The 26,498-nt window shown below is 37.8% G+C and overlaps 2 protein-coding genes across 2 annotated transcripts; one reads left to right on the top strand and one right to left on the bottom strand.

Annotated features, from left to right (window-relative positions):
• Positions 1–517: 517 nt before the first annotated feature.
• On the bottom strand, positions 518–20,566 carry UBR7 (ubiquitin protein ligase E3 component n-recognin 7 (putative)). Its single transcript, XM_008594922.1, has 11 exons — positions 20,207–20,566; positions 18,115–18,248; positions 17,605–17,665; positions 16,349–16,444; positions 13,103–13,156; positions 12,787–12,892; positions 10,393–10,601; positions 10,076–10,219; positions 9,390–9,552; positions 7,187–7,248; positions 518–2,813 (listed from the first exon to the last, which is right to left on the bottom strand). Exons 1-11 carry the CDS (start codon positions 20,354–20,356, stop codon positions 2,721–2,723), a joined length of 1,272 nt encoding a protein of 423 aa, XP_008593144.1. The 5' UTR covers positions 20,357–20,566; the 3' UTR covers positions 518–2,720.
• Positions 20,564–22,910, top strand: LOC103610847 (chromosome unknown open reading frame, human C14orf142). Its single transcript, XM_008594928.1, has 2 exons — positions 20,564–20,826; positions 22,723–22,910. Exons 1-2 carry the CDS (start codon positions 20,619–20,621, stop codon positions 22,815–22,817), a joined length of 303 nt encoding a protein of 100 aa, XP_008593150.1. The 5' UTR covers positions 20,564–20,618; the 3' UTR covers positions 22,818–22,910.
• Positions 22,911–26,498: the final 3,588 nt, after the last annotated feature.

Genomic DNA, 26,498 nt, shown 5'->3' with positions numbered 1-26,498 from the left:
CTTGGGTAATGACTACAAGTTTGAATAACCTCTAAGGAAGCAGGAGGTGGGGGGAGGCCAAAGATGGGCCTCTACATTGGTTTATTGGTTTGTTTCTATGTTTACTTTTGAAATAATGGCTGCCATGTGGGTGATCTTCCCTCTTCCTCAGGCCGTGGGCCCTAGCCCTCTCATTCTGTGCACAGCAGTGCCTTCACACATTGTGACCACTCATAATCCAGCCCACTGCTTTGCTCTGCTGTTCTACACCCCAACTGGAATTATGGCACCTGCCTCCCAGAACGCGTTGTGAAGCCAGGGGCGTGAAGGAGCTCTGCTCAGGCGACCTTAGGTCAGTCCACATTTTATAGAACAGCAGGACAGTAATGAACTATCTAACTAGTTCTTCTGCTTTGAGAGCAGGACCTCAGGGCAGGAAAAGCTATGAGAATATACTCACATTGTACTCATTTTCTTATAACCCACAGAGGGAGGCTGTGTAGATTTAAATATGACTAAAAACAATCTGAGAAGCAACTATTTTGAATTGGTTTTATTTAAATTTTACAGAAACCCGATTGGAGTTAAGTATGTAATTATAAGTCCAGTAATACTTTCTACAAAAATGCACATACAATACCAGAATTCCTTAAAAGCAACTAATATATTTTTGTTTTGCATAAAACATGCATTAATATCAACTGCCACATGTTGGCCAAAACCAGTCTCTACAAGAAGAGATGGTCCAGTACAATCAATAAGAAAACTAGCCGTGAACAACGGGTAAAAAAAGAGGTTTTCCGGTTAACGTAAAAGAAGGAACAGTACCTTTCATAAAACAAGCCCTTCAGCACTGGGTGACTTGTACTACTGTGCTGCTCAGTATCGCACTGCCTCCAAGACTTGGTCCTGACCTGTCACAGGAAGTAAGGAACTTTCTGGTAGTTAAATCAGACATTTGAGAAGATATAAACTTTCAGGACACAATGGTACACTATGGTGCAAAGTTGCAGAAGGGGTTTAAAACATCCTCAGACTTAGAAGAGTTCCCAAGCTGCTGATTGCAAACAATCCTAAAGACACCCTGAGCTTTTTAACTGAGCCCTCTCCACAAGGCCAGCTCAGGGCACACAAGCATCTCCCGCAGCCATAAGACCTTCCAGCTGCACACATTACTCTTCATGAGCATGTGTAATTAGGAAACTGAATGCCTAAAAAAGTGAGTTGTACCACTTTTTTGAGGCCTTGACTTTTTGTAGACCTGGTTCATCTTGTCCAGATTGGTGAGCACTTGTATACATAACTGCTGGACATAAAAGAAATATTAATATACATGGGAGGCCCCAAAGCCTAAAATATTTTTAGTAACATACCTCAAAGTGTGTCATCTATTGTCAGGAAAGACATTGTTCCTCCAGAAGGAGATAGCAACTGAGGGCTGTATATTTATCAAAAGGTGTTTTCCACATAGACTAAGCGGATTTAAAGAGATTAAAGAAAGGACTTCTCCTCATGAAACTCATGAAATGGGGTTTTATACATTTCATGAGAATCTTGAAAAGAAGATATCATAGTCATCAGGGAACCAGTTGAGAACATTAACATTTATATACATAAAACTCATTATTTGTGCAGCGTAGGGCCTTGTTTGAAATCTCTTCCACAGTCTGTCTCTTCCAAAACAGGGCAGTCACTGCCCTGTGCTTACTACAAGTAAGTTAAGTCAGTATCTTTTTCCTTCAGCACAGATTCAAGGGAAAAAAATAATAATTTATTGGGGTTCTAGTAACATTTTCATAACAGAACAATATCAAAATAGGTCCATTTTAAATATATGCTTATGAATATCCCTGATAATATAAAGAAATCCAGAGGACTCTGTAAACCACCAAGATTTCACAGGGGTGACACCCGGTCTATTTTCTAGGCAGCAGAAAAGGGACTAGTATACTGGCATATTTTCTTCAGGAAGCCCTGTGAGCGCTACAGTACTGAAATTCTAATATTCTAGTGCCAGTAGAACTGTGAATGAAAATTTCACTTTAAATTTATTAGTAAAATTCCTAACAAAGGTTTGCTTCCTCAACCCTGTCATAAGTCAATCTCCCTGCTTGTGATAGACATCCAGGCTAGAAAACCATTAATCCTGGTTACTTTGGAGGTTGGGCCCAGAGGAAACAAGATTCAAGATTCCTTCTAAGCCATGACCAAACTTCAGAATGCAGGGATGTGGGAGAAGCAGACCAGGCTTGAGGAAGCTTTGACCAAGGCACCATGATCATAGGGGTAAGGGGACACACAGAGGTTCTAGTTGACAGGAAGATAACCTTCTGCAATGCCTACAGAAGAGGTCCTAGAAGGCAACAGCTCTGTGGCAAAGTACATACGTTCGGGAGTTAAAGAACAAATTATTAAAAAAGAAACCAGTTTGCTTTCTCAAAACCAAATCAAACTTCCTAAGACTTATAAGCAAATAACCCTGGGTATACTGGGGTAGGGGGAGCTGAAGTCTGTGGAATGAGTTGCATTTAGCTGAGTCATAAAGAATGCTGGTTGTAAAATCAGCATAAATATTGTGGCTACTGTAGTTAAGGAGAACAAAGGGAGCTCAAGGCCAGAGGAAGAGGCCTCTCCAAAGACAGGAAGATGGAAAGGGGACCAAATGTAAATATGCCTCTTTTATTCCTAGAACAGGAAGCAGTATTTTCATTGGCCTGAATGAGACAGCTTCATACTCCACTCTAGCTGCAGTAATACTGCATCCCATCTACTCTTCTTCTCTTTTTAGACTGAAATTCTTCAAAGAACTGCTGAATGTCCTCTCTTTTAACAACCTGTTGATGAAAAGCAAAGATTAGGAAAGGAAACTACATTACAGAATAGCAATAAAAGGTTGTAACATTCACAAGAAGTCAAACAATACTGCTAAGATTTATTTTAATGTGTAATTAATTATACCATCTCCATTTTATAGAAGAGATCATCAAGGCTCACAGGGGGTGCTCTGTTGAGAGCCCCACAGCTAGGCTGCCTAGCAGAATGGTCCAAAGCTTAGGTTCCACACCTACCTCAGTTTTCCTATACAAAATGAGATAAAAGCAGCAGCTATCCAAAGGGTCACTGGAAGAGCAGATGAGCTCTAATGCCTGTGAAGCTCTATGCCTGGCATAGAGTAACTTCTCAATAAATACTAGCTGAAAATTCTGAAGGTCTCCTAAGACCACTGCTCTCTCTCTCATTACCACAGCTGTCTTTTTGAAATGTCCTTCAGCTCTGCAAAAGCACTCACAGAAAACAGTTTTGCTTTGAGATTTGTGCTTTCTTCTTTACCAATAGCATAGAATGTTTAAAAAAAAAAGAGAGACCAGGGCCGGCCCGTGGCTCACTCGGGAGAGTGCGGTGCTGATAACACCAAGGCCATGGGTTCGGATCCCATATAGGGATGGCCGGTTCACTCACTTCTGAGAGTGTGGTGCTGACAACACCAAGTCAAGGGTTAAGATCCCCTTACCGGTCATCTTTAAAAAAAAAAAAGAGAGAGAGAGACCAAAAAACATGCCCTTATTTGAGAGTCCAAAATGAAAGATGTATACTACAGAAACAGAAAAATAATTGGGTAGGAAAAAAAAAAAAAAAAATTATAGAAGTACTACTTTTAGTAAATCCATTTTATGCAATAAAAATAAAAATTTATCCTCTCTTTTACTGGGAAAAGGATTTAGTACATCATATGAGGGGGTTTATGATATTAGCAAAAGAAAGTATTCAAAGTAAGAAAATAAGACAAAGGGAAAAATATGGATAAAAATGTCATCTGGGACAACCCAGGACTCCCTGCTCACTCAAGAGTGAGTTGATGCCAGCTGATTCCATAGAAAGCTATCTAACAGCCACAAGGGACAGGTTTGTTAATTTATTTTTTAATTACAAAGGTAGCACATGCTTTATTGTTAGGAAGGGAGGGAGGAAAGAAGGGAGGAAGAAAGGAACGTGGGATAGGGAGAGCGAAGGAAAGAGGCAGAGAAGAGAGCATGTGAATGCACATGAGCTAAAAGAGAGATAAAAGAGAAAGCAAGGAAGAAGTCAAATGCTTGTGTATAAAGTGAAAATCTCCCTTTCTTGTTCCCCAGCCTTAAGAGTTGCTAACATACTCACATGGCAACGCTAACTTGCAATAACTTTCTTGGGGTAAGATACTTCTTAATCCTCTAAATGAAAGAACTTAACATTCTGTCAGTAGTCTGTTACAGACCAGTAGCTGATATACCAGTTTCACAAACGCCAAGGTTAAAACTGCTGGTCAACCAGTGAAGAATTAGAACCCCTAGCAGATTCAGGACTAGATGGCTAACATATTCTGAAATAACTGCAGCTCAAAGTTCTAATGTATTTGGCTAAATGGCTCGGGAATTCCCACTTATACAATGCTAATAAATACAATCCTTGGGAGTTCCAAAATGAAGGCTCAGTTCCCACCTTGGATTACAAACATTAACACTGAAAGTCAATAAAAGGAAATAATATCTCTGGCAAGATATTGTGGGAAGAGACCTAAAAGCGCACAAATTAGAGTATGCAATTTTTGGTTTCTAGATGTCCTCAAATGGTCACAGCCAACATGCAGAGTAGGGCCTGGCTGGTTAGCTCAGTTGGTTAGAGCATGGGGCTGATATCGCCAAGGTCCAGGGTTCCATCCCCCTACCTGCCAGCTGCCAAAAAAAAAATAAAATAAAAGAACTGCTAGTGAATAAATATTTGGGTTCAATAATAAACCATTTCATGGGTTTGCTCAGAAAATTTGTAGTTTCTAAGTGTTATTATTTTTATAGTCAGATACAAACATTAAATAAAAGGCAGTCCATCATATGAGAACTTATTAACATTATCCCCTGTAGACAAATGCAACCAAAGCAGGTAAGTCTCATGGCAACTTGAGGTTTTTGTTTGCTTTTTGGAAAGATGCAGTTAGTACTGTCGTGGAACAAGCAATAAAAAATCGCATTTTTCCGTCCTTTTAAATCATCACCCATGCCAGCCAGCCACCATAAATAAATAAATAAATAAATAAATCATCACATCAGGCTAAAAAATTCTCTCTCTTGAAGACTCTCTTCAGAAAGAGTAGCTCTCGTACTAACAAAGACCCAGACGTTGATGATACATGTGAAGACTTTTTATAAAATGGTTTCAAATGTGAATGGAAAAAGACAACATATCTCATTTTTTTCTTTTGTGGGATTTTAAGTTATATATGTGTGATGAAATTATTAAAGACCACTGTGGCCACAAACTGCACATGAGCACGTGCTTGGATGTAATTTGAAACACCTCGAATGTCCATGAATAGTTTAGAGTCCCCTGCTAAAATAGCAGGGCAACATCCCCCATGACACCAATGAACATTCTTAGTTCTAACAAGAAAGAAGCCTGAGTCTACATTAACTAGATGTTAACCTTTGCAATAGAAACAAGAATAACTGCAGTTTAAGAACTGTGGGGAAGTAGGAAGACTTCATAGTTATAGAAAACCATTTAGGAGAAGGCTCTTTTAACCTCTAACTTTACAACTCATTTTTCAGAAAGGCAGTATCATGACCCTGTCCAGAAATCCAGTGCTATGAGTCAAATGTGTCCCCTAAAATTTCATGTACTGGAAACTTGATCTCCATTGTAACAGTGTTAAGAAGCTGGGAAATCCAAGGTATTTGAGAGGTGGGGCTTTTGAGAGGTGACTGGATGGGGACTGTGCCCTTGTGAATAGACTAATGCATTCATGAAGTAATGAGTTATCATGAGCGTGGTTCTCATGGCTTTATAAGGGAAGCGACTGAGGAGGTTAGCTCTCTTGCTCAGCCCATTCTTGCCTGTGACATCCCGCATAGCTACAGGACCCTGTAGAGAGCCCCACCCAGAAAAAGGCCCTCGCCAGATGCATCCCCTGAACAATGGACTTCCTAGCTTCCAAAGCTGAAAGAAATTTCATTTCCTTATAATCTACCTAGTTTCAGGTATGCTGTTATAAGCAACAGAAATGGAGTAATACATTCAGGCAGCTTAATGTTTGTCCCACATTTATAAAAAATAAGAAAATGACCTAAAGTAAGCTGGCAGAGACTTCTTTCAAGAAAACAAGTCTCAGGGCACTTCCTGGGTATCTGTCAGATCCATGTCTGACTCAATCCATATGTCTTCCTATAACAACATTGACTGTTTATAAGGACAACTTCAGGCCACAAAGAGAAAAGTTAAATTTTGTTTTTTATCTACATTTGGAAATAGAAATGTATTTTAGAAAAAAATTCTGTCACAAACAAACGCATGGTAAAGAACTAGGAAGTATTTATAAGTTCATCAGGAAGCCTATTTTAAAACATCACATATTTTAGAGTCAGCCTTAAAAGTAAAGACTCTTACTAGCAAGAAACATTGTTTAGCCCCCCAATGATAAAGTTCTACTATTTTAAACTATGGAACTCAAAATAATCCCAGAAATGCATGTGGTTTTAATTTTTCCTGCCCAGTCACTTTTCCCTCCCCATCCCAAGAATCCTTGCTTCAAGGTCAGGATCAGCAGAATCAGTATTGCTGATTCTTTTTTTTTTTCCCAATATTTAATAATATATTTTATTTAACCCCATATATATAAAATTTTATCATCTCTACATACAACCAATATAAAAATTATTAGTGAAATATTTTACATTCTTCTTTTCATAGTAAGTCTTCAAATCTGAGCACAATTCAAATTGGGTGCTAGATTTTCATCAGATATACTTGATTTAAATTTCATAAAATTTATAGTTGGAAAAGCAGATTCACCTACACACACATCCCAACACACATCAAAGCTCCCCACACTCTGTCTACTCCTGTGGCTCTGCGGTCCTGTCCCAACACCGGGCACAGTCTGTAAATTCCTTCAAATAGCCTTCTCCTAAGCTACAACTACTCTCTTCAGATCCTGTGGAACTGCTCCCACCCCTCATCCCTTCTGGCCTAGGAGGGTTGGTACGGACTCCAAACATATCCGTTGGTGTTTTACCACCCCTTACTGATTGCTCTTAGCCTGCCAATTTCCCTATAAATAGTCTCTGCATTAAACTCTCAGGTATCCCATTTAAGTTGTACATTTTTTTGTCATCAAAGGAAATAAACAGTTTATTCACAACTTACAGGGCTATGATTAAAATTCTTTAACTCAACATACCGTGCCTTCATCAGCAAATCTCTTCAGATAGTCTTTAAGTTCTGTCTTCAAGTCATTGTATTCTAAATCAAAACCACAAAAGTACTTAAAGTTTAGATAAGCCATTTTTGCTTTTTATTTTTATTTTATTTTATTTTATTTTTTTTAAAGATGACCGGTAAGGGGATCTTAACCCCTGACTTGGTGTTGTCAGCACCACGCTCAGCCAGTGAGCAAACTGGCCATCCCTATATGGGATCCGAACCCATGGCTTTGGTGTTATCAGCACCGCACTCTCCCAAGTGAGCCACGAGCCGGCCCATTTTTGCTTTTTAAAACAAAAATTTTTTTGCTATTAACATTTTAGTATATTAATAGTTTAAACCAAATTTTTCTTAAGTGGAACTTGCATAGAAACTTGTTCCCAATTTCTCCCAAATTCTTTCTTCTTCCTTCCTTTTGATGTCTAGGACCGTTTTTCTTTAAAAAATAAAACAAAAAAATCCACAAAAAAACCCCCAGAGATATCCTCACTCCCATAAAAATTATCTAAGATTTTTTTAAAGGCTTTCCTGTTTCTTTGGAAATTTAGTACTTGAAATAATGTTGGACTTGTCAAACATTAAGTTTTAAAACTCAGTTTATATTATGGCTGAGGCACCTTAAGGACTACAAAAATCTTTTAGATGCAGCCTCCTTTCTCAAAAAGCTTTTAGTCTAATAAAGGCAAGAGGAAATTAATCAAAAAGCTACAAATAAAAGACAGAAATATCAATGCCATAAAAGGGACTCAAAGGTGGTGGAAACTGGCTGGGATAGAAATACCTGAAATAAGTTGGGCATGCTGGGGGGAAAATGTAAAAGCTTACAATTAAGGGTTTGGGGATATTTTCTTCTCTAGAGGTTTCCTGTTAACCACTGAAGCAACCTCAAGAACTGTCAAAAAGATGATATGTAATGCTCAATGAAAATTACTTCAATAGATGGAAAAATTTTCTATTATACTTTATTCATATATCAGCACTTAAAACAGTGCATGTTGTGGTTTCTCAAGCATGTAATTATTCTAGCATATAACTCTGATTCAATAGCAATAGCAGCTGAATATCCAGCAATATTTTTTGTTTTTTAATCAAGTTTTTAAATTAACACATAATAATTGTACATATTTATGAGGTACAGTATATATATATATATTTTTTTCCTTTTTGTCTTTTTTCGTGACCGGCAACGGATCGCAACCCTCAGTGTCACGCCCGTACCGGACCAGGACCGGCAACGGGATCGCAACCCTCGGTGCTGCGCCCGCACCTCGCTCAGCCAGTGAGCGGCCGGTCTGTATGTGGGATCTGAAACCTCGGCAGGAGCGCCGCCGCGCTCTCAAGCGGCGCACTGTAGCAGTGCGCCACCGGGCCGGCCCCAACAGTATATTTTTAATACATGAATACAAAGCATAATGATCAAATCAGGGTAGTTAGATCTATCACCTCAAATCTTTATCATTTCTTTGTGTTGGTAACATTCAAAATCCTTTCTTCTAGCTATCTGAATAAATACAATGAATTATTGTTTACTATAGTTACCCTACAGTGCTAGAGAACACTAGAACATAGTCCTCCTATCTAGCCATAATTTTCTATCCCTTAACCAACCTCTCCCCACCACTCCCTCTCAGCTACCCTTTCCAGCCTCTAGTAACCTCTATTCTACTCTCGACCTCTATAAGATCAACTTTTTTAGCTTCCACATAAATAAGTGAGAATATGCAGTATTTATCTTTCTGTGCCTGACATATTTCACGTAACATAAGATAATCCAGGCTCATCCATATTGCTGCAAATGACAGGATTTCATTCTTTTTTATGGTTGAATTGTATTCCATTGTGTACATATACCACATTTTCTTTATCCATTCATTTGTTGATGCACCTTGGGTTGATTCCATATCTTGACTATTGTGAATAGTGCTGCAGTAAACATGGGAGAGCAGATAACTCTTTGACATACTGATTTCCTTTCCTTTGAATATACCCAGTAGTGGGATTGCCCAACAATATTAAAATCAAGCAACTGTAGTTGAGGCCTACTATATAATTCAAAATTTTAATTTTCTTTGTATTAAATTTAAAATATAGTTGTTTATTGTCCTCCTATACATATGTTTTTTCCATAGTGGAGGAAACTTTATGAACTTTATGAATTTTCACACGCAAACAGTATTTACCACAAATAAGTTCCACTTGCTGGACTCTATTCATGCTGTTAAGGGTATCCATTAAAGGGTCTCTCCTATCAGTTGCCTGGTCAATCTTGCCTTTGTTTTCATAAGCCAGAGCTGTGTCATATTCATCTGTCAGGAACAGGACATCTAGATCTCCATACATTTTCTTTAAGAAATAAAATGAGTTTCCCCATTAGAACTGTATGTCCTTCTCAGAGAGTCAATTTCATGAGAATCACTAAAAATTCATTTTTTTTATATTAACACCTAGAAAAATCCTGAGCCTCTTAGCACAGAATTGCTTGCAAGATTTATTTTTTTTGCCCAAATCTCTTTCAGAAATCTCCCAGCTTCCTAGTTGATATTTTATGGTCTGTGAAATCTTTATTTAAAAACCACTGACTTACTATAACTTTCAAGCAATTTATGTTTCCAAGCAACTCTATGAAATACAAATAAATAAATAAATAAAAATTGCTATTTTCCACTAAAACTAAGATTAATAAATAAGTACTGTGTAGTTCTTAATTTCTTCCACGAGCATTCAGACTGCAAAAATTTGCTTAATATAAACATTTTGAAAGTCCCCTACACTCCTACATCAATCCTATAAATATACTTTTCAGGTGTTCTTACTTTGGGCATGAGCACACAAAACAAATTAATATCAAACTTAATCAGATACTCACCATACAGTCTTGGCAGGTACACAGCTTGCTACGCCAGTTCAGGGGCCAATACGTAGCAGTGTCTTTCTTTATAAACTGCTCAGCTTTAAGCTCTTGAAGTTTGCAGCCAGATTCTGTGTTGAGGCTTTGATTCTTAAACACTGTCTGAAATAAAATTAAGTTTTTAAGTGTGTTTTTAAAACTATCACAGTTTTCATAGTTTAGATTATGTAAAGGGATGTTTGGCAAAGGATACAATTAAAATCCAAAGCTATAAAGCTTACAAAATTAATTTTGCTTAAATTTTATTTTTTTATGGCTTAAACTTCATACATTACCTGGAGATCAGATTCAGAACTAGAGCTGGTAGATGGTTCATTATTATTCTCTGCTTTAACTTCCTTGATGGCATCCTTTCCATGTTCTGGAACATCCTTTATGAGGATCCTATCTTGATGATCTCCATTTTCAGGTTTGATAACTTCCTGATCACTTCTCCCATCAACACTTAGCACCAATCCATCATCCTCAGCAGATATTTTGGTTACTATGGGTTCAATGAAAAAACAACAACAACAACAAAAAAACACAAACACATATCCACAGACCTATCAGAAAATAAAATCACTTGTTCTGGTTTAAAAATATTTCAGAATCTGGAAAAGGAGAAAAGTCAACCTTAATCTTTAGAATAATATGGAGAAAGGAAATATCAATACTTCTTTAGGTTATGTCTGCCTAATTCAAAGAATTTAAATAATTGAACATTCATTTAAAAATATCAATCACTACTTAAGCACTTCATATGTAAAGAAAGAAAGAATATACTGTAGATGTTAAAGAGATGGGATAACTCAAGAGGCAGTAGAAAGAGATTTAACTGCAAATACGGGTAGAAAGATAGTTTTAAAAAAACAACTCTTCTTTTTTTTTATTTGGTGGTTGAAAACTAGGTTTTCTTTATGGGAGGAGACCAAAAAGGATAGGTGTAGAGGCAGAAATACTGTGAAGGAGAGAAGAGAAATGGTAAGGAAGCTCATGTTGGATGATGGCATTTCAATTTAATAGCAGATGAAGCCATCTGCTGACAGGAAAGGAAACGAAGGGAGAGGGGGAAGATCAACTAAGAAAACTCAATGAATGAGAAATACATGTAAGTCCAGTGTCTGTGGAAAGACAGAGATATAATCAGAAAGGATATGAAGAGAAAGAGGGAGCACCAAGTTTGAGAAATTTGAGGCAAACCAAAAGTGTGGAATGAGATCTTGGATGTGGCTATGTTTGTACGGTGAAGCAGTCCCTAAAGGTGAGAAAGGCAAGAATTTATGAGTAACTGCCACCTTAAAAATAAACTAACACACATAGCATTACCAATAAGATATTTAATGTCTCAAGACTATTTATTGCTGATTAGTTGTTTTGACTCAATTTTTTAGTGAATATAAGCACTAGATAACAATCTGTATTACCACCTGCTATAGACTGAATGTTTGTGTCATCCCAAACTTCGTATATTGAAACCTAAACTCAAATGCAATAGTATTAAGAGGTGGGGACTTTGATCAGGTCATGAAGGCAGAGCCCTCATGAGTTGAATTAGTGCCCTTATAAAAGAAGTCTGAGGGCCAGCCCGTGGCTCACTCGGTAGAGTGCGGTGCTGATAACACCAAGGCCACGGGTTCGGATCCCATATAGGGATGGCCAGTTTGCTCACTGGCTGAGCGTGGTGCTGACAACACCAAGCCAAGGGTTGAGATCCCCTTACCGGTCATCTTTAAAAAAAAAAAAAAAAAAAGAGGTCTGAGGGAGACTGTTTGCCCCTGTTGGGAAAATAGAATAATTTAAACAGGCCCTCTCGCCTTAGGTCTGGTTGGGGGTGGTACAGCACATTCTTTGTAAATAAGTTGTGTGTGGGTGGCGCTGCCACCTGGCTGGCATCTAGTGCCTCGGGCGTCTGCTGCGCACAGCCATGCTCTCGGACCCATGGCTCCAAGGACCTTTTGGCCAGTTACCTAGCTCATAGACCTGCGTGTGAGGGGTCTGGTGACCCAGCCTGGCATGTGAGGGGTCTGGGGACCCAGCCTGGCATGTGAAGGGTTTGTGACCCAGTCTGGACAACGGGCTTGAGTGGTCTGTGAGCACCAGACCCAGTCATAGCTCGACAATTGGCCCAGTCGGCAGGATTACAGGCAGGTAAAATATCTCGACAGCCCCTTCTGCCATATGAGGACACACAGAAGGATCCATCTACGAAGAATGGCCTTCACCAAGACACTGAATCAGCTGCTGCCTTTATCTTGGACTTTCCAGTCTCTAAATCTGTCAGCAATAAATTTCTATTGTTTGTTAATCACCCAGTCGAAGGTATATTGTCATAGCACCCCAAACGGACACCACTCCCTCCTCAGCCAATAGTATGTCTTAATTGAACAACAATTTTAGTTCTATTTATCTTTTAAAAACCCATTCAAAAACTGCCTCCTCCACTTTCTCTAATTCTGTCTCATCCATACTCTGCACCATGCCATTTAAGTACAAATTTGTTCTTGGTAATCTCCCAACCAATCTATAAGCATCTTATGGAGAAGAAACAAATCTTATCTTATAGAACACCTTATAAAAGTAATATATACTTCAGAGTCCAATTTAAAATAGGTGCTAAAAATTTTAGATGAACACACAAATTTCATAAACACAAATTTGTGACATGCCACCTTCACAAAGACACCCACCTGCCAATTGTGCAGCATAAGCCCACAAGAAAGAACAATGTTTCATACAAGCCTGGCATACCATCTCTTGGAAATCCCCACTTTCAGGGGGAATGGCACCAAGATGCTGTGAATACAGAAAACCAGAAATTTTTATTATGATCCCCAAGTTGTGCAAAATGCCCATTATAAACAAATATTGCAATAGTACACTGATCATATTTTTATAGATTATTTTTAGAAGAGTAATTATAATGTAAATATAACAACTCAAAATAAAAAGATCCTTTATCTTTTTGTGAAGACAATGGCTTTAAAAGGTAAAAGTTTTCCTTACCCTTCCATGGAACCAGTCTTCACAGACTACACACTGGATCATCACATCTGGAATCTAACACAGACAAGCAATTTGTTAATGATCACAACGCATTCTGGGACGTGAAGTAAATCTGGCACACAGTAGAATTAGCTATTACATAATTCTCTACCAATTCTGTGAGACCCCTATTCATGTAACAGCAGTCAAGGGGGCAAAGAAATTTGTTCAATGTGAACTGGTATAATTAATGGTTACACTGAGATAAGTACTTTGTGAGCAATTATCAAAGCTCTTTCACATCAGTTACTTAACATCTGATTCTCATAAAACCTTACAGATAAGTAGAGCATTCCCATTTTATACACAAACCCAGGCCCAGGGAAGTGATGTGAATTGATCAATGTAGCATACGACAACTGGGACCTTTCACCACACCATGCTGCCAAGTAAACTGAAAAGTAAATGTTATAAACAACCTCTTGATAATACAGACAACAACTTCTTTCATCTGAATAAATTAAATAATTAAATGCTGGCTCTAGAAAAATTACACACTAAAGGATATAAACTATTTTGGAAATGATTTTCCTTTTATTCCTAAGCTTTCATATCTATTAATTAACATTTCAATGTTATTCTGTCATTTTCCTATTGTGGTTTCTTATAGGGGGAAAAATGCATATGTATACATGTGTGTATACACACACACACACATACACAGCTGTTTTATTCTTTTTTCTGCCTTTATCGATTTACTCATCATCTTATTTTTTGCCTTTTGATTCAACAGTGTTATAAGTAACCCTTTCCCCTATTCTTAAAATATCCAGTTTCAAGGTTTTATTTTTGTTAACTCAAAAATATCTTCAATTTGTTCCTCTATACAATTTGGTTCAATAATTATAGTTCCAAGACAATGAGAAAGCAAGGAAGAAGGCAGAAGGCTAATTTCTCTAAATATCAAAAGCACTCTTTCAAATCAGTAAACATACAGATGAAACCCAACCCAATCAAAACATGAGCTGAGGCTACTTACAATAGTTAGGCAATGGAACCAACCTAAATGTCCATCAATGGATTACTGGATAAGGAAATTGCAGTATATATACACAATGGGATACTACTCAGCCTTAAAAAGAAATGAAATTCTACCATTTGCAATAATATGGATGAGCCTGGAGAAAACTATCCTAAGTGAAACAATCCAGGTACAGAAAGAGAAATATCGCATGTTCTCACTCATAACTGGGAGCTGAATCCATAGATAAACAAATGAACAATAAAGAGAGACAGAGAGAAAGAAAGAAAAAAACAAAAATCAGTAATACGTTGAACTTTCAGAAAACTAGAGACAGGCTAATGAGGAATCGGTCAATGGACACAAAGAATGCATATTGTAATGATGAATAAGCTAACTATACTGATCTAATCACCACACATTCTACGCAATTACTGAAAATCAACATTGTACCCCACATGTATGTATAATAAAAATAATAATAAATAAATAAAAAGACATAATACCCACTTCAGGAATATTTCCAACACTTATAAATTTACAATCTATTTCTTTTAATTCTCCCAGATTGTTAATCAAATGGATAATTAGTTCATAAAATCGCTGAAACTAAATTACTAAAAGAATTCCCATCTATATTCTTACTAACTTCATGGTTTTCAGTGTATAAAACTGACATTCTGATTATGCCAGGGCTCTACAAACTTAACAGACATACTGTGATACTCTACAATACAGCTTCAAAAAAAAAAAAAAAAAAGTTCCTGTTTATAATAGAACAGAACAGAACTGAGGTTGGTGGCTGGGGGTAGGAAATGGGGAGAGGGAGGAATTAGTAAAGGGCCACAAAAATTGATTACATTATATAATGGTAGATATACTAATTATCTTGATTTAAACATCAATAAGTAAATAAATAAAAAGGTTTAAAAAACAAAAACAGAACGAAAAAACATGAGCTGAGGATATGAAAGGATAATTCAGAGAGAAGGTTATTATAAATATCTAATAAACTCATGAAAAGATGCATAACCTCACTCATGATCAGGGAAAGAAAAAATTTTAAAAGATGACTTTGTTCATTTATCAGAATGGCAAAAATTTAAAGGACTGGTTACATGTAGGACTGACAAGAGTGTTGGGTGAGAAAACACTATTACACACTATCGGTGGTTGAACCCTTTTGGCAGACATGATCACAATTTTAAATACAAATATCCTTCCACCCATCAATTCTTCCTCTATGTATCCATTCTATATAAACACTTGCGGGAGTATACCCAGTTATATTACTGTATAAGGATGTTCACTGCAGTCTTCTTTATAATAGTGAAAAATTAGACAACACCATTCTGCTATTGAACAGTTAGGTTAACTAACATATAGCATGTCAAATTATGGGATACTCTGCAACGGTTAGAACAAGATAAATTTGTCTTGTTAACATGGAAGGATGTCTGTGATATACTGACAAGAAAAGCCAGGTGCAGAAGTGAATATACATAATTTTCATTTTTGTTAAAAGAAAGGAAACTACACATTGAATACACACTCACTCAAACTCTGTATGTGCACAGAAAAAGGCCTAAAAAATATATACACCAAAAAATGTTAACAGCGATTATGCCTGGAAAGTAAAAAGTGCAGGAGGTGAGGAGAAACTTTAAAATTCTGCATTTACTTCAAATTGAAATCATTAAGGGCCGGCCTGTGGCTCACTCAGGTGAGTGTGGTGCTGATAACACCAAGGCCATGGGTTCGGATCCCATATAGGGATGGCCGGTTTGCTCACTTGGGAGAGCATGGTGCTGACAACACCAAGTCAAGGGTTAAGATCCCCTTACTGGTCATCTTTAAAAAAAAAAAAAAAATCTTTAAGAGGACCCAGTTTGTACACCCCACTTCTTTCCTTCCAGGGAGGCAAGAAGTTGAAGGTCATTTCTCAGAAAGTGTTTCAGGGGTGGAGCAGGCAGGCAGGAAAGAGGGAGAGGAAGGAAAGAAGTTCTGGCCTTCGAAAAGTCCTCTCCAGTACTTCATTCTTATGATGCGAGAATGAGAAGAATAGCTGAAATATGTATCAGTTATAGATCCAATCTAGATTCATAAGAAAGTATCAACTAGAATCCTTTGGCAATACCCAAATCCCTCCTGAAGACGTATGGAGACCCGGGCTCCATACATCAAGAGGCTGAAGAGTCAAGGCTAGAGACAACATAGTCCCAGATTTTAACCTCCAATTCTCTTACCTCATCTTCGGGATCAGGATAAGGTCTCTTGCAAATGCAGTACAATCCAAAAAAGTTGTCATTGTACTTATTGCCAGAATTTACCTTTGCTTTGTCCTGAAAGAACATTGATTTCAATATATAATATGGTCTAACATTAACTATAATTTCATGCATCATAAAATTTCTGCATTCAACAAATTTTTACATTAAATATCTTCCCCACAGATATTCAACTCTGTACCCCACATATATGTATAATCAATGTTTCAATAAAAATAAATAATAAAAGTAAAAAATAAATATTCATTATCAACCTATGTGAACTGACATTGGCCTAGAATTTCAAAATAGTTGTTTATGCACTGCTGTGATAGCCAAGACCCCCGGGTTACTAGAAGGCAAAAAGAAGGCAAAGAAATCGTCCAAAACTAACATTCAAAGGAAAATTTTAACAGTTTAGCAATTATGACTGAACAATGTAACATTCCTTATTTTCTCTTTCATTTCTATTATTTCACTAGAAGTTATTAAATAAGCATAGCTTTTATTAGCCAACAAGCAACGAAAAAGTCCTATGTGCAGCTAGCCCACATTCATTAATACCAAGTTTTATTTATTCTTTTCTTTTTCATTTTTTTTCCTTCTCAGATATTTCTTTCTAATAAATTGACTATTAAATTTCCAAAGTTCTGAAATAGCCAACAGATGATAGAATAACATTTCTTTAGGCTCCTGCTTGAAACCAACAGCTTCAGCAAATGACTGGCCCTGATTCAGGGCCAATACTCAGTTTTAAAAATCATATGCTTTGCCTTAAAAGCCTCAGAGCATGAGCACAACCAACACAATTCAACCTGAATGACTTCAAAGAATATTTTCCCCTAAAACCTTTCATATTAATTATAATGTATATTGTAGGCTCTGGACAGGTTATTTAGTTTTTCCAACAAATAAAAAATGGAATACCCATCTGCAAAGAAAGAGCATAAGAACTTCCTTTTTGGGAAATATTTGGGTTTTTATCCACTCTGTCAAATATCAAACTCAGCTCCTTTAAATACATTTATAGTTATAGGGCCGGCCCGTGGCTCACTCGGTAGAGTGCGGTGCTGATAACACCAAGGCCCCGGGTTCGGATCCCACATAGGGATGGCCGGTTCGCTCACTGGCTGAGCGTGGTGCTGACAACACCAAGTCAAGGGTTAAGATCCCCTTACCGGCCATCTTTTAAAAAAGAAAAAAAAAATACATTTATAGTTATAATGCTTACTCACAGGAAATAATTTGCATTCCAAATTTTTAAACTTGCTGTTTCCACAATCACAACGAAAATTTCTGAAAAAAGGAGAAAAGCCAACTTTATTTATCTTTTAAAAATTTAATAAAATACTCTAAACTCAAATCATAGCCTCTTCCCTTTCAGCTCATTTCTAGGATCTAGAAAGTGGCTTTCGTTGCTGTTCATGCACCCAATTCAGAATTTCTCCAAGCATCTAACAATAAAAAATTTTACAATTCTGGAAGTTAATATGCATAAAAACAAATATCTATATCACACACATGCATAGTGGCAGAGAAGGATGAATAGTTTGAGTTTGTACCATAATCATATTTTAAAGAGCCCTATGGAAAAACTATTCTCTCCAATTATATAAATCAATTGTATTAAATTTCACCAGTGCACAACTACTTTGAATTGAAAAACAAGATTCAGAAAAAAGCATAGTTGGGAAAGAATCTAAACATTTAGAAAGCATTCAGGAACAATTTCTGACTGTGTTTACCTTTTTGTGTACAGCTCGAATAGTTTATGACTTCCATGACATTCATAACTGCAAGCTAGACAAATTCCTGCTGGTTCTTCTCCCTCTGGAGTGCAGGTACTACAGGCATACAGTGCTTGTCTCTTTACCGAGCCCTAAAAGACAGCCCCCAAATAGAAAAGATTCAGAAAATAAATTAATGAAATAGCATAGTTACCTAATACACATAGTATGATCTGAGAAATAGTTAAAATCAGATTATCTATGGTCAAGATTTTCCTATAAAAGCTATTAAGACTATTAAACAAGTTTAGGGCTGGCCCTTTAGCTCAGTTGTTTAGAGCTCAGTATTGAAACACCAAGGTCAAGGGTTCAGATCCCCTCCCCTACCAAAAACAAAAAAAAAAAAAAAAAAAAAAAAAAAAGATTATACAAAAGAGAACCAAAACACTGTTGCATGTTTCTCATACTGATACTAGTGCTTGTTTTCATAATTTTTTCTTAAAGTGATAGACGTTTGTCAGTCAGTAAAATGATTGGTTAATCATTTTAACATATGAAAATGTAGGAGAATGTGTATAGGTTTATGTAACTAATACCACACTTTAATTTTGGAAAATGCTTGTTATTCCACCAAAGAGAAAATCAATGTATGAAAAGAATCCCTTCGATTTTTAGGAGATGCATGCTGAAACATTTAGAGGTGTAGCATCATGATGTCTGCAACTTATTTTCAAGTGTTTTTTTTTTTAAAGTAGTATATTATAGAGAGAGATAAATGTGGCAAAATGTTAAGATATACAGGTACTTATAATACTACTCTTTCAACTTAGCTGTAGATTTACAGTGTTTCAAAATAAAAAGTTAAAGGAAAAACAGGCAAAACTTTTAGAAATCTTGGTAATGATTACCCTCCTCTGGGAAAGAAGGAGGTTTCCGGAATGCCAGTAATATTCTATTTCTTGATCTGGGTGGTGTGTACATGCATGTGTTTGCTTGTCTTTTCAAGCCATACACATGATTTGTGCAAATTTCCATATGTTTTACTACAATACAAAGAAAATTTTAAGGAAGTCCATTTTATAAAGCTAACAACATTTCAAAAATACCTTACATATAGAATTAGGGAAAAAGTTGTTTTAGTGGTGACCAAAGGTTTTAAAATACCAGCCAATATCTGGAACTATTTCTGGATACCAGTTTTATTCAACTTTGCAGTGTAAACTAAACTTGGTCAACAATGACAACTGGTATTATGATCTCAGTCCATATCACATAATGACTGTAAGTCTCTCCCCTCATTCCCCAGTGTTCCACTCCACTCCCCTGCCTAGGTAAGCTTCTTCCTCCTACCAATTCTCATCCTTTGTTAATTTTCTTCCTACCATCCTTCTCCATTTTTGTACCTAAAAATATAGAGTGAGTCACCAAACATTATGTCACATCCCCTCAAACCCTGTTCACAACGTCTTCCAAATGTCAAACAGATCCTTTTCTCCTCCCCTCTCTTCTCCCTTGCCAGGGCCACCTGCTGTTCTGGTTCCTGTCTGGGAGATGGGGGAGACGCTGCAGACAGACACGGTACTTGCTTCATTTTGCCAAAAACAAAAAAAGAGTACTAGCTAGCACTTGTCCAACTTAATAGCACAGGAAGTAGCTGTCAAAGAGCACACCCCACACGGGGAGATTTTAAAATTCTTTAACTCTATATTCTATTCGGTTCCTAATAAATAAATTCTTCTAGGATGGGAAAATTGGGGACAAAGATGTCTGAATTGGAGAGGTCATGGGGATGGTTTCGTGAAAAGCACTTGGGGCACCAAGAAGAGACTGGAGAGGAAGGACAGAGCAACTCCTCCAGGACCTAAGTGGTGGGGCCGGACGGAAGAAGACTGAGGGAGGCGGGAGGCCCCTGGGGACACTGGCTGAGGAAGGGGGCCCAGAAGGCTGAGGGTGAAAGGGCAGCTGGGCCTGAGATGGGGAAGCCTAAGACGAAGTGGCCCAGACCGCCACCGGGGAGACGACCGCTACAGGCGAGGTTAGGGAAAGCCCGACCGGGAAAAGGAGGTCCAGCGGGAGCCGGGGGAGGGACGGGGCCTGGCCGCGCGCCCACCTGCGAGTAGGAGCACTTCTCAGAGTCGCTACCGCCCAAGACGGCGCACGCCTCATTCTCCAGCTCCTCGTCCTCCTCAAGTACGTCGACCAAAGACACCACGGGCTCCAGCTCCAACTGCCTCCCGGCGGGTTCCTCAGCTCCGGCCATCCTCAACTGTCACCCGGACCAGGGCTCAGTCCGGGCGGAGGCGGGAAAAGTGGTCCGGAGGTGCGTAGCCAGAGGAGGCGGGGCATGGGTGTCGATAACCAATCCCAAAGAAGAAAAGCGAAGAAGGGGGAGGAACAACTTCCGACAAACGGAAGTAGTTTCTCCTCCTCCCGCGTGGGCCTGCTGGGGGCTAGTTTCCGCTTCCGGGTGACCTTCTCTGTGGCGCTTCCGCGTGGCGCGCTCTTGAAGCTAAACGGTAGTCATGGAGCTGATAGGGGAGTACGTCGGGTGGGACGGGCAGCGGCAGCGGCTGCGGGTGCCCTGTGAGACTCCGCCTGAGGCCGACCGTTTCCAGGGACTGTTGTCGGGCGTGGCCCAGATGAGGGAGCTGGTGATCGAACTCTTCGATCCCCTGGTACAGCGGGAAGCGAAGGACCGGGTGACGGCGGTTCCAGACGCGGCCTTGGACGGTGAGCTCTGAGACTGTGCGGGAGTGACAGGAGGGCGGGGCGGGTCCCCAGGGGAAATCTTTTGGGGGAACCCGTGTATTGTGGCCGACTTAGAGAAAGAAAGCCTGGGGGGAAGAGGAATGGCATCTAAAAATTGTTGGCACTCACCGCCATATTTATCTGGGCTGCTTCTATTCGGGCGTTATCACTTCTCATTTATATCACCAAAAAGCGTGCTGAACGCCTGCTGCTCTGAGCCAGGCACTGGGCTGAGCTCTGGAGAAAGAATGAGGTGCATGCGCTTGAGTTCCTTCCCTTGTGGAACACAAGGAGATTAGACAGGGAGGCGCTCTTCCTAAAGTGTAACTCTATTGCAAACAGAGAACCCAGGAAGGCTTCAGAGAGGTCATGACTTTTGAGCTGGGTGTTGAAGGATGAAAAAGAGTTTTCCCAACTATGAAATTATTAACATGTTTGCAAGAGTCCAGTCTATCACTGAGTAGGAACAGGTTCCGAAGGTGGGACAGACTTAAGTTTAACGAGTCCTAACTCCTAGAGACTCCTTTCCCATATCCAAGGTTTTTTTGTAGGTGCAGTTTCAAAGTGGAAACGTGAAGTTTAACTGCATTATTATTTTTTTTTAATCTTGTCTTGAATACAAAAATAGGTAAAAACATTTTGACTGCCCTAAACTGAAAAACCTAAGAACTAGATACTGGAATCATGACTTATAATCCTGCAGGGGAGCTGAAACTGTACTTTCCTTTCCATCTTGTTTACTTATTGATAACGTGAATGTTGGCTGTAATCAAAAAGAACAATACAAGTGTTGGCTAGGATGTGAAGAAATTGGAGACCTTGTACATTGTGGGTGGAAATGTAAAATGGTATACCAACTTTGAGAAACAGTTTGGCAGTTCCTCAAAAAGTTAACGTAAATTTACCATATGACCCAGCAGTTCCACTGCCAGTCCTCCCAAGAGAACTGGAAACATACGTTCACCCAAAACCTTATGCATGATTGTTCATAGCAGCATTATTCATAGTAGCTTAAAAATGGAAACAACATAAATGTCCATCATCTGGTAAATGTATAAACAAAATTGGTATATCCATACAATGGAATATTACTTAGAAATAAAAAGGAATGAAGTATTGGTCCATTCTACAACATGAACGAACCTTGAAAATACTATACTAAGTGAAAGAAGCCCGACACAAAAGCCCACATTTTGTATGATTCCATTTATAGGGCATGTCCAGAATAAGCAAATCCATAGAGATAGAAAGTAGATAAGTGGTTGCCAAGGGCTGAGGGGAATGGAAAGTGACTGCTAATGGGTATGGGGTTTCTTTTTTGGGGTGTTGGTTGCACAAGTCAGTGAATATACTAAAACCCACTAAACTGTACACTTTTAAAAAGTTAATTTTGTGGTAAATGAATTAAATCTCCAAAAATGAAAGTGATAGCAGAGAAAGGTTTCATGTCTACATCTCATTTGAAGACAAAAATAGAGAAAGGTTTTAAACACTGAAATTCCCGGGGAAGAAGACACAACAATCACAACAATTCCTTGAACTTAAGACAAGTGAACAGATAGGATGTAGTGGGGAGGGGGAAGGGTAGGGAGGGAGAGGGGAAAGAGGAACGGGTAAAGGGACATGAAAATTAACTACATTGTATGTTGAGAAGTTAAAATAAAAAAGTAAATTAAAAAACAAAACACAAATAAATGGAATTGCTTTTTTAAAAAAAATAAAATAAAATAAACTGACATTTCCAAAATCTTTTAAATCTAAAATATGCATGGTTTTATTAATCCCTAAAGTGAGATGGTCTCATTATCAAATGTTTTCGCTGTTTACATTGCTTTCATCCACTGAACATATTATCATACAACAAATTTATTTTAAAAGGTGATGATGAAGATGATGCAGAAGATGAAAATAACATTGATAACAGAACTAATTCAGATGGACCAACTGCAAAACGGCCAAAACCACCATCTTAACGATAGCTTTTATGAAATTTAAAAGACTGCTACTATATCCTAATTATCACACACTGATATTTGAGGAAGACTTGTACTCTAATTTGGAAAAATATTTATTTTATTCCCTTGGGACAATTTTGTCAGAGAGAAACTGTTTCTCTGTTTCTAGCAAAGAAAGATAATGTTTAAAAATAAAATCTGTTTTCTTTAGTGAGAAATAATTATCAGGCCATGGACATAAAATAGAACACTTCATAATGTATAAAATTCCTCTAAGGTGGCAACTGAATTTTTATCGTTTTCTATTTTTAAATTAGCCATTGAATTAAATTGTGCGATGTCTGTATCTTTTAGCTTCTGCTTCTGAACATGTCATGGTTCATAGGCAATAACATTTCGAAGAACTGATGTGAGCAAGCAGTGAAATTTGGGTATTAAATGTAAGAATGTCAGTTCTTTATAAGTAGAGGAAAATAAAGGAATACAAGTACTGAAGAGAATCAAGGAGAATCCTTGAGAGAGACCCAAGGAAATCTTGAATTCACACCTATACCCAATATACGGACATCCAGAGGTGATACCACTCAATGAATGTGCATTAATCTTCTGATATATGTTGTACCATAAGAAACAATATATGTTCACAGCTACATAGGAAAAATAAGTTCTAGTGGTCTACAGTAGTGCTAGTCATCTATAATTAATAATTTGTTGTATATCGTCAGTTGGTTAGAAGAGAGGATCTCAAGTGTTCTCATCACAGAGAAACAGTTAATTTTTGTGGTGACAAATTTGCTAATCACCCTGATTCAATCATCACACATTGTATGCAAGTATTGAAATATAACTCTGTACCCCATAAATATGTACAGTCAGTGCGTCAATTAAAAAATAAAATTTTTTAAAAGTTAAAAAAAAGAAACAATCTATGTTGACTATAACTTAGATATTTTTCCTCCTCCTGTAGCTTTACTTTGTTGCTTAACAAAGGACTATTTAATCGGTATAAAAATATATATTCCTATAATATATGTGTGTGTGTGTTCCTTTTCTACTTGTCAGTGGGACTAAGACATTTTTTTATTTACCGTGCATCTTTACTGATTTAGATTCAAAGAAGATCAAGAAAGATTTCAAGAAATCAAATAATACATATCTAATGAAATACAAATATTTACAGAATTTTGGAATTATATGATTTATTTCCAAGATAAATTGAATCTCAGAATAGGTGTTTGCCCCAGGTTACAGAGCTCTCCATTGGCAGAGCTGGCTTATATACATAGACTTTAGATATTATTTTTTAAGCCGATAAAAGGTTAGGTAAATCATTAATCAGCCATTGTGAATCAACTTTATTATGAAATGATTTAAATACTACTGTAGTACTTTCCCAGTTATACATTTTGAAATCTATAGCTTACAGAGTACAAGCTATTAAGGAAACTCAATTTATACACCTTTTCATATCCTTAAAATACTGTTTTACTTGGAAATTCAGTCTTTTGCTAAGTACTCTTACATAATGGAAACAGTGCTAACTAGAAAAAGTTATAAATGATCAGAAATTATCTTGTTTAGTTTATGATAATGTTTCTAATATTTAACTCAGTTATTTATTATAATACTATTATCATTATACAATCCTTAGAGAAAAAAACTTACCTGTACATGGTTAAAAATAGGTCACATTGTTAAATTCATAGCTGACTTTTGCCTCTCATCATTTTGTGTTTCCTTCTTTGTTTAGTAAGTGTGTATTTAAAGATAATATTTGTGCTTTCAGTCCAATGTTTTGAGGTTCAGGGTTATAGGTGTAATTGATATTTTACTTAATTTTAATACAGATTCTAATTCTAATACTGTCTTCTTTATAAGTGAGCCACATGACAAAAAAGATCAGTTTGAAGGACCAGTGTAGAAAAAAATGACTTGCCTAGTTTTCTCATCTGCTGCCTTCTAATAGTACAGACATCAGCCACAGGCAAGTAGAACAGTTACTCTTCGAAGCAGCCCCAACTTTACTTTTGTGCAGGAAAGTCAACCCCACAATCCTACATAAAATATAAGCTTGACACTACACTTAGATAAATACATTTTTAAATGCAAAACATGGAATTTATGCAAGGTAGATGTCTTTTCTAAAAGTTGGTGCTTCTGTGTTACATTAAGAAATACTTTTTTTTTTTTGTCTTTTGTCTTTTTCCGTATCCGGCAACGGATCGCAACCCTCAGTGTTGCCCCCGTACCGGACCGGGGACCGGCAACGGGACCGCAACCCTCGGTGTCGCTCCCGCACCTCGCTCAGCCAGTGAGCGGGAACCGGTCTGTATGTGGGATCCGAACCCTCAGGCAGGAGCGCCGCCGCGCTTCCCAAGCGGCGCACCATCCAGTGCGCCACCGGGCTGGCCCAAGAAATACTTTTTTTAATAATAGAATTCTGTGGCCAAGGACAAGAATTCTTACTCTTTTATAATAGGTTATTGTTGCTTAGTATTAGCCGGGACATTTAAACTTTAAAAAAAAAAAATCATCTGGGAAGAAAAATCTGCTTTAGAAAAAAAATAGGAAAAAAAGTATGGAAGGAAATCAGCCCCTCCTCCCCAGTTTGGAAATGGAGATTACAAGGGTACTTCAAAAAGTTCATGGAAAAATAGAATTAGAAGATAATATGAATCTTTCCGTGTACTTTTTGAAGTACCCTCTTATAGGCTAGATGTGTATATAATATCTCTGAAAGGATAGTCCAACTGCCTCTAAGAAGAGGAGTGGGAGTTGTGAGGAGATTTTTCATTGTATACCATTTTGGGATTTTGTTTTATTTTGTTTTTTTTAAAAAAGATGACCAGTAAGGGGATCTTTTTTTTTTTTTTTTTTTTTTTTAAAAAGATGACTGGTAAGGGGATCTTAACCCTTGACTTGGTGTTATCAGCACCGCACTCTCCCAAGTGAGCCGCGGCCGGCCTTCGTTGTATACACTTTTGTTCTCTGCATTTTAAAAAAGTTTTATGTATGAGGGCCGGCCCGTGGCTCACTCAGGAGAGTGTGGTGCTGATAACACCAAGGCCATGAGTTCAGATCCTATATAGGGATGGCTGGTTAGCTCACTGGCTGAGTGTGGTGCTGACAACACCAAGTCAAGGGTTAAGATCCCCTTACCGGTCATCTTTAAAAAAAAAAAAAAAAAAAAAAGTTATATGTATGTATTTTTCTACACAAATATAGAAAAAGTTATTCAATTTTTAATTTTAAAAAGTCATGCTTTAAATTTAGTATGGGCAAATCAAGCATATTAACAGTTTATTTATTTATTTATTTATTTATAAAAAGATGACCGGTAAGGGGATCTCAACCCTTGGCTTGGTGTTGTCAGCACCACGCTCAGCCAGTGAGCCAACTGGCCATCCCTATATAGGATCCGAACCCGCGGCCTTGGTGTTATCAGCACCACACTCTCCCGAGTGAGCCATGGGCTGGCCTATGCATATTAACAGTTTAAAACACTGGCATGTAATACGTGGCTACAACCAATTCAGACTTAAGAAGCAAAACAAAAAAATCCACATTTCCCATCTGACTACTTTTGTCAAAAGACGGAATAGAATTCAACTTCCAAAGGGATTAGGAGAGCTAGGCTAAAAGTTAGGTTTAATACCTAATATTTAGGTACCATAGGTATAGTACCTAAAAAAAAAAGGG

Source organism: Galeopterus variegatus, unplaced genomic scaffold (genome assembly GCF_000696425.1).
Source record: "Galeopterus variegatus unplaced genomic scaffold, G_variegatus-3.0.2 Scaffold168, whole genome shotgun sequence".
Classification (NCBI taxonomy): Eukaryota; Metazoa; Chordata; class Mammalia; order Dermoptera; family Cynocephalidae; genus Galeopterus; species Galeopterus variegatus.
This window is presented reverse-complemented; position numbering and strand designations above follow the sequence as displayed.

What these genes read in the sequence shown, in the direction of transcription:
- UBR7 (XM_008594922.1), bottom strand. Translation starts at nt 20,356, where the DNA reads ATGGCCGGAGCTGAGGAACCCGCCGGGAGGCAGTTGGAGCTGGAGCCC. An exon ending in TTATGCTGCACAATTGGCAG is followed by an intron (nt 10,602 to 12,786) that starts GTGGGTGTCTTT and finishes TTGAACCCATAG; the next exon opens with TAACCAAAATATCTGCTGAG. An exon ending in GTACCTGCCAAGACTGTATG is followed by an intron (nt 9,553 to 10,075) that starts GTGAGTATCTGA and finishes TATTTCTTAAAG; the next exon opens with AAAATGTATGGAGATCTAGA.
- LOC103610847 (XM_008594928.1), top strand. Translation starts at nt 20,619, where the DNA reads ATGGAGCTGATAGGGGAGTACGTCGGGTGGGACGGGCAGCGGCAGCGG. An exon ending in TCCAGACGCGGCCTTGGACG is followed by an intron (nt 20,827 to 22,722) that starts GTGAGCTCTGAG and finishes TTATTTTAAAAG; the next exon opens with GTGATGATGAAGATGATGCA.